This window comes from Chiloscyllium plagiosum, chromosome 11 (genome assembly GCF_004010195.1).
Source record: "Chiloscyllium plagiosum isolate BGI_BamShark_2017 chromosome 11, ASM401019v2, whole genome shotgun sequence".
Lineage (NCBI taxonomy): Eukaryota > Metazoa > Chordata > Chondrichthyes > Orectolobiformes > Hemiscylliidae > Chiloscyllium > Chiloscyllium plagiosum.
The window spans coordinates 75,935,898-75,950,440 of NC_057720.1; the positions used below are offsets into that span (position 1 = coordinate 75,935,898).

General features: G+C 38.8%; 1 protein-coding gene across 3 annotated transcripts in view; it reads left to right on the top strand.

Moving 5' to 3' along the window:
* The first annotated feature begins 259 nt into the window (after positions 1–259).
* Positions 260–14,543, top strand: part of uap1 (UDP-N-acetylglucosamine pyrophosphorylase 1) — a 50,062-nt gene continuing 35,778 nt past the window's right edge. For 2 of the 3 annotated variants that reach the window (XM_043699842.1, XM_043699843.1), the window contains exon 1: positions 261–1,264. In XM_043699842.1, coding sequence (XP_043555777.1) covers positions 964–1,264 — 301 coding nt within the window. In that variant the 5' untranslated portion in view covers positions 261–963. Of the gene's footprint in view, positions 1,265–14,543 lie in introns of all 3 variants that reach the window. The other variant, XM_043699844.1, reaches the window with a different exon arrangement.

The following is a 14,543-nucleotide window of genomic DNA, read 5'->3' on the forward strand; positions in this document are numbered from 1 at the left end:
GACATCTCAGATCAATGCATTTAAGGTGTGGTTAGACTCTAACCTGCATACGTTCCAATACCTACCCGCAGTTGCCCGAAATTGTGGATAGTAGGGAACCCTATCATTTATAAGGGAAATTTACCTCCCCAGCAGCTCCCTTGCAATTATTTCTGGAATGTTCCATGTAATATTTTCGGGCTGTGGTAAACCACAGATAACTGAAACCGAATCCGCGGATATCGGGGTTCTACTGTACTTCCAAATAAACCTGTTGGACTATAGCCTGGTGTTGTGTGATTTTTTTTTAAAACTTTGTCCACCCCAGTCCAACACCGGCACCTCCACATCTCGACCAGGAATCTACGCAGAGCAGCAGGGTGTACTACAGCGGTTAAGTCGATGCCGTGGGCGGTTGCTGGGCGGCGACAGCGCCGAGTTGTTGGTATGGGAGGCGGGTCCTGGCCTGACGGGGCCTGTCGTACCGCCACGTCAGTGAGACTGTTGGCCGGGGGGGTGGTATCGGTGGTAGCGGCGGTATCAAGGCAGGCCAGGTTCGGCCAGGCCCGGCCCCCATTCTCCTTGTCCACCAACTCCATGTGGCTGCCGGCACCTTTGATGATGCGACTTTAAGTATGAGTGTGTGGCACCTGGACGGGGAAGGGCGCGGATATTCATCAGCGGCGTTAAGAGATTCCCCCCAGAATCCTGAAAATCGATAAATATTCTTTTTTTTAAAAAAAAACGGGCCTACTCACCGTTTTGGCGGTCCGAAACGAAACGGTTAGAAAGGCTGGAAAACGAACATTACAATTCTGTTTGGCGTTCAGAAAAATCTCAAAGAGAGGGGGGAGAAAGCAAATATTTATTTGTTGCAAACAAATAGGTCGGTCGTCGAACGGAAGGTGTTCCGCTGGGCTCGAGCTCGTTTTGAATAGAATCGAACGCGGGGCGGTTGACGCCGGGCGGCTCCGGCGGCGGGGGATGGATCGGGACCAGGAGCTGGCCCTGGCCTTGGCCGCCCAACGGGAGCAGCTGGAGCGGGCGGGCCAGGCTCACTTGCTGCGCTTCTGGGACGAGCTGAACCAGGCCGAGCGGGCGGAGCTGCTCGGCGACCTGAGCGGCTGTCACTTCCCCGAGATCATGAGCTTTTTCGACCGGGCCGTGTCGGTGCCGGTGCCGATCCAGCAGCAGCAGGTGGACGAGCAGATGGAGCCGGTGCCCAAGGAAGTGCAGGGCAGCGTGTCCAGAGACTGGGAGCGACTACCCGAATGGAAGGCTGAAGGTAAGAGCTCAGCGAACTCGGTGACATCTTAAGATGCCCGCTTTGGGATTTAATATTTAAGGGTGGAGGAGATTGGAGCAATTCCTCTGCACGAAAGCGCTGCCAAAGACCTAAGAGTGATACCACCACTGGCGAATAGCCACCTCCTGCCTGGGTCCTCTCGGACAACGCTCTGGCCGAGATGGGTGGCAGTAGTTTTGACACCATCAAAAGTGCGAAACGAAAACGGCTTTGAGTGCATATGGTTTTCTATCCTAATTATCCAAGAAGCCACAGTAAACTTGAATTGCGTTTGCTGTTTATTGGGCTTATGAACCCTGTGTTTTGTGTTTAAACAAACCCAGTACTGAGGTTTATAATTGCTGCGTGCTCTGCCCTACTGCCTGTGGTAAAACAAGAGTCAACAAACATATCTTTTTAGCATTTATCCAAGGTTTGATTGGTCAATTTAAGGAGTGTGTTGCTTTACAAGTTGCTCTTGGCACATGCAGGGGGCATGCAAGCGACCAGAACGCATGAAGTGCATACAAGTGCCAATGATTATTAGAAATGGTGGATACCTTTTTTTCCCTCCACATTTGTAAAGGGAACTGAATAACCTGGCTGGCAAGATTCATTCTGTGAGGAATAAGAGTGAGAGAAGGAATGGGATGGGAATGCCATGAGAGAAATACTTTTGGATGGAAATGATACATGAAAGATGGATGCGGTGATACAATTAGTTGACTAACAAACTGGCACGGTCATTTTAACTTTTTATTCAAAAGGTATTCTCTGTGCTAAAAGTGAGAATTCAGTAGGTTTGAATGAAAGCATTAGAGGCTGTCTTGTTTAAAAGACTACATCAGTACTGGTTCTATAGATGAAGACCACAGCAGTCTGTATCCTCCACAGTATTCATACAATCTGATTCCAGTGGGCATAGGGGGTTGCATGATGGTTCAGTGGCTAGCAACTCACAGTGCCAGGGACTCAGGTTCAATTCCAGCCTCAGTGATTGACTATGTGGAGTTTGCACATTCTCCCGGTGTCTGCATGGGTTTCCTCCCACAATCTAAAGAAGTCCAGGTCATGTGGCTAGGCTATGCTATATGGATTAGCATCGGGCAATATAAGGTAGAGGGGTGAGTCTGAGTGGGATGCTTTTCAGATGGTCAGTGTGGACACGATGGACTGAATGGCGTGCTTCCACACTAAGGATTCAACAAACATCTCTCAAACTGTTAAAGCAATACTGTTGCAATAAAGGTACTGCAATGGCCACATGTTTGGTGGGTCTGTGCTGGTCTTTCGTAATACAATATCAGGGTTATTTAGGGACAAGATGATTTAATGATGTCTAATTTAAATTAGAATGATCACTGTTTCAGTTAATACTTAATTTGACTTTCAAATTTTTTTTATAGTCCTAACGAATACCATTTTGATGTGGAAGTTTCTCGATAGAGCCATTGTGTGGGCTGGACAGCAAAGAATATGAAGTTTTAATACAGAGAATATCATGGATACTTAGAATTAATTATATAACAGAAAGCAAATCCTTCAGAATGTAACTTAACTTGGAAGTAATTAATAATTCCAAACTAAGCAATCAGGTCATGGCTGATATCATGGGGCGCATGAATGATCAAGAAAAAGTTTTGCACTTTCTAAAAGATTGCTTGTGTTGCATTAAAACTTCTGCAGAATAATTTACAATTATATCGATAAAACAGATTAAATTCAACCTTGATAGTGAGCAAATTTCCAATTTTCTTTTCATTAATACAATGAATGAGATTAAATTGGCAGGCAATAGGCAGTGACTTTCAAATGATGGTTAACGCCTCATTTTCATACTGAGGACAAAGTGATTGCATCAAAACAGAAAATAGAACAGAAATCTCAAAGATAAACAAATTATTAAATGTACAACAGAAACAATTAAGTGTCAGTTTCATCAGTTCTGGAGCTAGGAAATTAACTGGTCAGGCAAGATTTGAACCACTGTGCTCGTTATGGTTCATAAAACATCTGTGAGCTTTGGAAGTAACATGCAACACACCACATAGGATAGAGGAGAGCAATAGGCAGCACAGTGCCATAGGTAAGCACTGCGGCCTCACAGTGCCAGGGACTTAGGTTTGAATCCAGCCTAGGGTGACTGTCTGTGTGGCGATTGCAAGTTCTCCCCATGTCTGCATACCAAGTCGTCTGGTATCCTCCACAGTCCAAAGATATGCAGGTTAGGTAGACTGGCCATGCTAAATTGCTCTATCGTGTCCAGGAATGTGCAGGCTAAGTGGATTAACCCTGGTAAATGCAGGGTTATTTGAATAGGGTGGAATGCTCTTTGGAATATTGGCGCAGACTCAGTGGGCCAAATGGCCTCTATCTGAAGGGATTCTATGATTCATTATAGTAGATGTTGGAATAAAACAAAAGCAAAAAATGCTGTTAACAGATATGGGTTAGTCAGGGATTTAAAGCAAGAGTGTATTGAGTTAATGTTTTGGTTGTAGATTTTTCAACTCTGTTGAGCAATAAGAAATATTAGTACACCCAAGGACACCAAGGTTGTGTAAGTAATCCAGAAAGTATGTTTGGGGAAATTAAGCAGTTGGCAAACTTGATTAAGCCAGTTGGAAAATGGTGTAACTAAACCTGGATTTATTGACATCTGTGCTCTGACCAGAGCTGCAAAATGCCGAGAAGAAAACGAAATGTTGGTCTTGAAACTTGTTTTGGAAGAAATTCTTCACAGCGCAGAGATCAGAGGGTAGGGTATTAAACTAGCAATCCATAGAATCCACTTGAAAGCAAAGTAGCAACCTGACTTGTATTGTTCTGTCCAGTTTATAGAGGGAGACTGCATGTTGGTAGCATATAGTGGATACTTGATTAGTGGTAATGTATGCAAGTTACATTTTTCTGGGAGTTTTGATTTTTGCCCTGAAAAGTGAATGGGCTGGTGATGCAGTTCATAATGAAATATGGGATTAATTGGCAATGGGCAGCTAGAATGTGGGAGGATGAAAATGTGAATCTATGGTATCACAAAGGGAGCAGTCCATTTTGGAAAATGGAAAAGTGAGAAAAAGAACAAATGTTCTGACTGTCAAATTATGTTGTGGTTGGTGGAAGAACCAAGTTCTAAGTGAAGTTGAATTATGAAAAACAGTTCAAAACTGTAAGTTGTAAGTTAAAAATAAGTGGTTGAGGAAATGTTATTTAGAATGCTGTGAAGAAAGTATGAGCAAAGGACAAGCTTAAAAGAGAAATCATTTTTCTGCTTCCACCTCCGTTATGATTTATTATAGCCCCTGTTATGATCATTTGGAGTTTAGAAAGTATAAGAATATTATTTGGCTTTAAGTTATGAGTACAGAACAGATTTACTAACACACCCTTCAGCAACTGAAGAAACTGCAAACTTACAGAAGTATATGGAAAATCCTAAATATAGATATATAGTAATAGATATCCCTTTATTTAAAGTAGGACCCTATGATAAAAACTGTGTAGGGCTCATGAACTTTCTTCAATCGTTTTCCTAATAGCTTCAAAGAAAATCTGATCAACAGCACATAAAATCTCTAATTAATATCTGTACCTTTCCAAAGTCGTTCAGAAATGAAAGAAATCAGTCCATGTATCTTTTCATAAGTGCGTCAGATTGTATCACGTTCACAAGATGTCAAATACAAGAGCTCTGCTTCCAAAAATTTTTTCAATTGGACAGATGAAAATTACTTTTTTTTTAAAAAAAGTAAATATTGGAAATCTCAAAACAGAAAAGTGGCAAATTCTGCAAAAAGAAAAAGCAAGTTTGAATCCGTAATCAGATCAATGTAAATATTGTGCCGTATACAGATTCAAAAACTCAAAATTGACTGCAACTCACTGATCAGTAGCAAGATTCATTAATTTACTTACTAAAATGTCTTTTCAACTTAAATTAATAGAATAAAGCTATCAGATCTAGTTGTTTGCAAGTAAATATTAACTTGTCAACATCTTCCTGCCCTAAACAATGGTCTGGACTGTCAGAAATACTTGCCAAAATTTTATGACTAGCGGAAATAACTCTACAACCTCTGTTGCTGTGTTATTGTGTCATTGATTGTAAATCGAAATAGACTAAAATTTAATTTTAAAACTTTAGGCACAACCAGGAAACATTACAGAGTAGGTTCCTGTATTATTTGTTTTAAAGCCTGGTTTAATCAAAATTTGTCAGTGACCCTGAATAAGGTCACAAAACAGCACTGCACAAATATAAACTGTTTAAATGTTCAAGTTGAAAGTACGGTAGTTTTGAGGAAAATTGATGTAAAATGAGCATGGCTCAAAATTTGCTTCAAATCAAGTCCATTTCAAAACCCATTAAACAGTAAAGAAAACAATATAGGAAAACAATATACATTTAAAGGAAAGTAAGCTTATTTCAAAAATCAATAACTTCGCTAACCTAAGCAGCTAAACCAACTACAGTAAAACAACTGCAATTGCAAAACTTGCCTGAATAAATTAACTGAGTATGAATACTCGTTCACTATGAGACTAGTTCTTCTTTTTGCATTAAATCAGCTTGGATTTTTGCATTTATTTAGCTGTTGACAACTGTAAATTTAGTCGAAATGGACAGGTTGGACCGAAGGGTCTGTTTCCATGCTGTACATCTCTATAAACACAGGAAGTGCTGGAACTTTTTGGCAACATATGTGGAAAGAACAGCAAATATAATATTTCAGGTATCCTGAAATAAAATTTCCTTAAGTAAATTTGAGATAATTGTTCTAACTACAAATTGAAGTGATGACCTGATTATCACAAATCAAGTTGATTTGTTAGGTTGGCTATATATTCTAAAAATCATTTTAAAGAAGTCAAATCCTGAATTACTTCCTGAAAATGGGATTCAGTCAACATCTTGCATAATGACATCAACCAATGGTTTCAAATCTCTTGCTCGTACTCTGGACGAGGATTTCATTCATTAGCCTGGATCTCAATCAATATCACTTAATCAGATTATCCAGTCATTATGTCTCATTATCTTTTATGGGAGGGTGCTGTGCTTTCTACATTAGAACAGTGACTGCTGTAATACGCTCAAGTTCGTGAACAACAAATATATAAACACAAGTTATTCTTATTAGGTTTGATTGGTTGATAAATAGTGTTAGTCCTTCTCAGTAGTCCATTTTTGTGCAGTCAAGGATATATTGCAATTCAAATTACAGTGAAATACATAATTTATCTGACCAATAGTAATAACAGTCCAGGCTTAATGACTTTGTGTAAAGGAAATTTGGTTTGTGCAGCAAAACACTACTTCCCTTTTGTTATTACCTGTCTTAAAATGATTTTACTTTTAGAATCAAGTAATTAGAGTCATAGAGTGATAGAGATGTACAGCACGGAAGCAGGCCCTTCAGTCAAACTCATTCATGCCAACCAGATATCCTAACCAAATCTAGTCCCATTTGCTAACATTTGGCCCATATCCCCCTAAACCCTTCCTATTCATATACCTATCCAGATGCCTTTTAAATGTTGTAATTGAATTGAATTTATTGTCACGTGTACTGAGGCACAGTGAAAAGCTTTGTCTTGCGAGCAATACAGGCAGATCACATAGTTAAATAGCATAGATAGTAAATAATATCCAGTGTGGGTGGCACGGTGGTTGGCACTGCTGCCTCACAGCGCCTGAGACCCGGTTCAATTCCCGCCTCAGGCGATTGACTGTGTGGAGTTTGCACGTTCTCCCCGTGTCTGCGTGGGTTTCCTCCGGGTGCTCCGGTTTCCTCCCACAGTCCAAAGATGTGCAGGTCAGGTGAATTGGCCATGCTAAATTGCCCGTAGTGTTAGGTAAGGGGTACATGTAGGGGTATGGGTGGGTTGCGCTTCGGCGGGTCGGTGTGGACTTGTTGGGCCGAAGGGCCTGTTTCCACACTGTTTTGTAAACTAAACTAAACTAATAGATAAACAGCGGCAAAAACAAAACTACAGGTACAGGTGAATGCTAAGTGTTTGTGAGTCTATTCAGTATTCTAACAACAATAGGGTAGAAACTGTTTCGAAACAGGCTGGTGCATGTGTTCAGGCTTGTGTACCTTCTACCCGATGGTAGAGGTTGTAGAAAAACATTCTTAAAGATCCCAGGGTGGGATGGATCTTTAAGAATGCTGGCGGTCTTTCCTTGACAACTGAGCTCACCACTCTCTGTAACCGTCTCCGATGTTGAATTGTACAGTAGCCATACCAGAGAGTGATACATCCAGACAGAATGCTCAGATGGCTCACCTATAAAAGTTGGCAAGGGTATTCACCATCATGCCAAATTTCCTCAGCTGCCTGAGGAAGAAGAAACGTTGTTGGGCCTTTGTACCCAGTGCGACCACTTGAAGAGTCCAAGAAAGCTTGTTGTGGATGACCACTCCCAGGAGCTTGACACACTCCACTCGTTCCACCTCTGTGCTGTTAATGTGTAGGGGGGCATGAGTAACATTCTGCCGAAAGTCAATAATGAGTTCCTTGGTTTTGCTGGCATTGAGAGCTAGGTTGTTCTCAGTGCGCCATTTTTACAGGTCTTCCACCTCCCGTTTGTAGTCTGTTTCATCGCCATCTGAGATTCGACTGACTGTGGTGGTGTCATCAGCGAACTTGTAAATACCATGCTCTGTGTGAAAAAGTTGCCCCTTGGGTCGCTTTTAAATTTTTCCCCTCTCACCCTAAACCTATCCCCTCTAGTTCAGGACTCCAACACCCCAGAAAAAATACCCTCTCTATTTACCCTATCCATGCCCCTCATGATTTTATACACCACTCAGCCTCCAACATTCCAGGGAAAATAGCACCAGCCTATTCAGCCTCTCCCTGTAGCTCAAATCCTCCAATCCTGGCAACATCCTTGTAAATCTTTTCTGAACCCTTTCAAGTTTCACAACATCCTTCTGACAGGAGGGAGTCCAGGACTGCACACAATATTCCAAAAGTGGTCAAATCAATTTCCTGTACAGCTGTAACATGACTTCCTAACTCTTATACTCAATGCTCTGACCAATAAAAGAAAGCATACTAAACATCTCCTTCACTATCCTATCTAACTGAGACTCCACTTTCAAGGAACTGTGAACCTGCACTCTTTATTTAGCAACACTGCCCAGGACCTTACTATTAACTGTTAAATTCTGCTTTTGTCTTTCCAAAATGTAGCACCTCACATTTATCTAAATTAAACTCCATCTGCCACTCCTCAGCCCATTGACCCATCTGATCAAGATCCTGTTGTACTCTGAGGTAACCTGTCCACTGCACCTCTAATTTTAGTGTCATCTGCAAATTTACTAACTTTAGTTCCTGTGTTCACATCCAAATCATTTATATAAATGAAGAAAAGCTGTGGTTTGATGAATTATTGATGTATGCTAGTCGGTAGGCTGAAAGTATTGTCTGTTAAGAGTCAATATCCATGTAGCATCCGTATCCAAGCTAATGCAGTATGTCATTGTGCTGCAAATATTGTTGTAGTATACATCGTTACCTCAATTCTATATGCAATTAAAATTGCTGTAGTAAGTTTCTGTTTCTCCATCCTCAAGTCTTAGCTTTTAAAGTTAAGTTGCTCCAACAGTTTATTCCAGTTTGTCTGGAACCCATTTGTTTTTTAAATTGTAGGAGCTATTGTGCACTTGCAGCAATAAGTTGAATTTTAACTAAAACTAAATGTTGCATTACTTAATTTAAAAATACAAGAACTTCATGCACACTGTAGGACACATGCTGACACAATCTCTTTCTCTCTCCCCCTTACGCGCACGCGCACAATTCTATGAGCGAGTTTGCATTTGCAGATACATTTTGTATTGTTCAAAAAGCACATTATCTATAGACAGGCAATCCATGTGACATTTTATAAATTTCCACTTTGGAAATAGAGCCGGTCTGATTCAAAGTTGAAATACAGACAGACTCTGACTTCACACCTTTAATGCATTGTCTGAGCTGAGATGTCACCTTTTTGTTTTATAAAATGTTGTTATCTTGGGAACGTGACTTGAAAGAAGTTCTGGGATTTACATATTAATGAATCGAAACCTGCAACCCATTCTGAGTGATTAAAGACTTAACAGCAAACTAGGTTTGTTTGATACATCGCATAAGTTGTATGGCACTTTGATATCTTTTACTACAAATTCTGTCCTATGATCCTGCCTCACTAGCTACCTGACCAAGGAACAGCGCTCCGAAAGCTTGTACTTCCAAATAAACCTGTTGGACTATAAAGTGGTGTTGTGTGATTTTTAACATTGTAGGAGAACTGTAGTTTTGAGTATAGTCAAGCAGGTGAGGCTGAAGCTAATAGAAATGGAAGAATGGAAAACTGGCAAAGCAGCATAGACTCCAATGGTTAAGGATCTAGAGCAAAGAGGAATTAAAGCTAATAATAAAGGTCCTGTTAGAGAAGATGGGTGTTTTTTCTAGTTATTCACTTTATAAATTCATCCTCCTATTTAACCAGAGTTTTTTTTTAAATGGAGAAAGGGATTTGATAGGGTAGGTATATTGTTTCCTCTCCTTGGAGTGGTGTTGTAATCCAGAACAAGAGGACATAATATTTTTGTTTTAGAGCAAAGTGCTTACTATGTGCATCAGGAAACCTTTTCATATAAACTAAATATGGAATATTCTTCCTCAAAACCTGTGGATATTAGGTCAGTTGACGTTTTTGAGAGGAACCTAATAAAAAATTACAAGTCAGTTTTAGAGTCAAAGTTAGAGATATACAGCACAGAAACAGACCCTTTGGTCCAACTCGTCGATGCCGACCAAATATTCTAAATTAATGTAGTCCCATTTGTCAGCCCTTGGCCCATATTCCCCCAAACCCTTCCTATTCATATACCCATCCAGATGCCTTTTACATGTTGTAATTGTACGAGTCTCTTCCTCTTCCTCTGGCATCTCATTCCATGCACACACCCCATCTGTGAAAAAGCTGCCCCCCCTTAGGTTCCTTTTTAAATCTTTCCCCCCTCATCCTAAACCTATGCCCTCTAGTTCCGGATTCACCCACCCCAGGGAAAATACCTTGTCTATTTACCCTCTCCATGCCCCTCATGATTTTATAGACATCAAAAGGTCACCCCTCAGCCTCCGACATTCCAAGGAAGACAGCCCCAGCCTATTCAGCCTTTCCCTATTACTCAAACACTCCAACCCTAGCAACATTCTTGTCATCTTTTCTGATATCTTTCAAGTTTCACAACATCCTTCCTATAGGACAGAGACCAGAATTACACATAATATTCCTAAAGTGGCATAATTAATGACTTGTACAGACTGGGGAATGGGCAAAATGGAGCTAATATCTTTGAATGGCAAAACAGACCAGTTGAATGACCCCCCCCAACTATTATGTTTGTAATACAATAACAAGAAGGCTGCTTTTTTGTCACATGCCTGGCTGCCTTTAATTCAATCATTTATTGATCTATATTAAAGAATATTGAATAAAGCTTATCACAAACCATAAATTTTAAGGGAGAGGCAGATAGAAACTATTATCGAATATAATCTTGTAAGCGTCCTAACAAATAGGTGATATTAAATTTACTCCAAGTAGCTGATAAAAAGAGCTGAAGTATATGAGTTATTCCTCAAGTAGCTTTAGCCATTTTAAGCTGCTTTGCTTAGGAGGTACCTGAGCAGTGACCAGAAAGGAATGTGACATGGCATGTTAGTAGATTAATATTCTAACTGCTATAGAAATTAAATATCCCAAGACCTGCATAAAATGTTAGGCAACATTATATCATTTGTGTCTCAATTGAGAACATGGTTGATTTGCAAGCTTCCAAATGAGAGACGTGTATAATCTTTGAAATGATTGTCAAACGTGAGTTGGCAATACACAATTAACTAGCCTTTGTTTTCAACAACATCTGTAACCACCTTCACAACATCTTTTCTAAATTAATTACAAATAATTAATTATTCAAATTTGCCACTTATTTTAAAGTTAATATTCCCCTGAAAGGGTAGGTATTTGTAAAGTAAATTGGAGACTGGCCATGAACTGATGAGTCATTCATTCATGAAGCAAGTTCTTGGTCAAGATCCAAGCCAGGCACCATTGCAAAACTCTCCTTTCCCTGTCAAAGTAGTTTTTCAGTAAATGTTCATAACCAGTGGGTACATGGTTTTGGGACAAAGTTGTCATTCGTTTCAACACATTCATTATTTTAATGTGCACATAATAGAAAACGTTTTTTATTAACTTCAAGAAGCTTCCAACAGGCATGTCTTCATGTACTAAGAGGACGTAGTGATATTTCATGAGTTCCTTTGATTTTCATGCTGTAATTTAGGCTGAAATCTTAGAATAAAATTCTCATTGGAACATTTCCATGCTGGCTTGTGTAGATGGTTATGCTTCATTTGGCCTGCCTTTGCCAGAAGTCTACTATATTTGAGAAGTGAATGGATGTCATTATTAAAACTTTGTGTGGTGATGGTAAGGGATATCTCTGGGGGATAAAGGAACTCTTAAGTCATTCAGTCTGGCAAGATTTTCAACTGATTTATTGTTAATTTTTTCCTGTCAAGGAACACTTAGTGTAAACTAACACTTTTATAATGGACCATAATTTGGTACTACTTGTTTCACCCTCCCACCTTCAATTTCTTCCTCTAAAAGTTGCTGGAAGTACATTATGTCCCAGTGAAGACTACAAAACATTTAGGATCTTGGTACATAAGGGAAGCAGCTTAATCAAGAGAGAAACAGGAACAACAGAGAAGGAAAATGTGTGAAATAGAGTTTGATTCAACACAGAAGTAGTAGTAGTCAGGGAAAATATTGGGCTAATGGGGAAAAAAGAGATCAAGGGAAAATAATGGAAAATGTTTTTAAGATTTAGCAATTGTTAGAGGCCCAACAGTTTACAAGAACTTAAGTTCCTCATTTTAAAAAATCACTTTCAATGCTAAAATTAATATTAACTTTCTTCAAGTTCTAATTAGCAATTGATGGGTAAATAAGTTAATTTATTGAAATCCCAAAGGTGAACTGTAGTTTGTGTGAAGTTCATATCGATTGACATTAATAGCCCATAAATTTGTAATTACCCCTTAAATTGCTGGCTGATTTACACAATAATAAGAAATCAATTATTTTCATAGCAAATTTGAACCATTATATGTAGCTAATCCTTCCACCCATTCACCAATTTGTAATTCTAAAAACCTGTAACATTATGCTGGGATAGCATTGCTGTAAGTTTTTGACTTAACTTGGCTGTTAGGTTTTAATTATTTATTTATTATGGTTGAAATTAAAGCTTTAGCCAGAAAGTCTGATTGAGACCAAAGTTCTGTTTAAAAAGTGCGTGATACATTTTAACCACCACAATTTAATGTGAGGGCGCAATCTTTGCAACAGCTGCTGAAACATCTGTATGGGTGGACAACAACTTGGAGTGCCTGTAAATTTTGACAACTTGCCGACTTAAGGTCTGTTGTTTATAAGTGTGGAATATTATGCAATGAAAACTTTCAGGAAAAGAAATTATTTGGTGTGGCTTGTTTTCATTCACAGTTATTTTAAGTCTCCAGATATATAAAGCAGTAAAATTACTAACAGTTCCAAAGTTATACATTGATCAAGCTCAATAATGACATGGGTTTTGTTTAGTAGTAATGAAATTTTTTGCATGTGAATGATAATTTGAAAAATATAGGTATAACACAAGCTATTACTATTTTCCTCCCTGAACTTGGAATGCTGCTGCTATTTATGTTGGGTTTTTTTATGGGATGTGGGAATCACTATTAAGGCCCACGTGCGTGATCCATCTCTGATTTTCTTTGCCACACCATTTTAGAAGGCACTTAGGAATTAACCACACCTACTATGGGTTCAAAAGAGCCAGATAAATATGGCAGATTTCCTTTCCTGAAGAACATTAGCAAGCCAGATGGGTTTTACAACAATCGGTGAGTTTCAAGGTGACCATTACCAAGACCAGTTTTCAAGTCCAGAGTTATTTTTTTGAATTCACATTCCACCTTGTTGTGAGATTTGAACCTGTGTCCCTGTTAATCTGAGTCTCCAGATTACTCAGCCAGTGACATGACCACTACATCACTGCCTACCAATAAATAATCCCTAATGAAAAAAAAATTCATAGCAGTTGTCCTGAGAAAAAGAATGGTTCCTGGAAGAAATTCACTGGAAAACCAACCAATACTGTAAGAAAAATTATTTCCTGCAAATCTTGTTGCAAATATGGCTGAAGTTGCCAGGAATATTAAATGTAATTTTGTTCAAATACTAATGAATTACAGTGAAGGTTTTCTTTAAGTACTAAGTTCAAGTTGAAAAATGCTAAATATCTACAACATTACATTTTCATAATTTTTGTAAAATGTTTTATTTGCTGGTAAACATACTATGTATTTGCTGCTGTTGGAGTCACTTGTGTTTCTTGATTTGATCAACTATATACTTTTAGTCTCTGACTGTGTTTAGGTCTTGTCAAAATTGGTAAATTTTCTGGTGGGTACAGAGGAAGCATTAAATGTATCAGTACGAAGTATAAGGAAATGTTTTGACACTAGTAATCCCAAACATAATAGAAGAAGTCATGAACACAGATTCTGACTCTACAATAAAATGGGCTTTTTACTAAATTACACTTACATACAGAAACCAACACTAAAAATATAGTACTTGAAATACCCATCAGATACGGCAGCGTTTGTGGCGATAATGATTTAATGTCTTCAGTCAAATTCTTAATTAACGGCAGCCACTGGTACAGAGAAAGGCTAACATTTTAATGAAGCACATTTACATTAAAACTGATTGATCTGCTTCTTCAAATGTGTGCTGCACTCCCAAGTTTGTTACTTTTTGTAAGGGCTGTTATGATCCCAGCTGATATCACTGCATGAGTCAAAGTAATATCTGAAATCTGGATTGATAGATCATGTTTTGTTTTAGTTTTAACGAGACTGAAACATAAACACAGTGTTGCAAGTTTGTTTTTAACAGTAAAACAGAAATTTAGGGCTTTTGTGGTGCAGTGGGAGTGTCCCTACCTCTGGATCTGAATACCTGAATTCAGAAATGACACAACACATTTGAACAGTTGGTTGAAATATCTAAAACAGAAATTTATTTAAAAATCATTCTTTTGCCAGCTTCATCTATCTTTTTTGTTAAGTATCAGTATTTATTTCTGTAGAATTTGTTTTAAACAATATTCAGTATATGTCAACAGTGAAA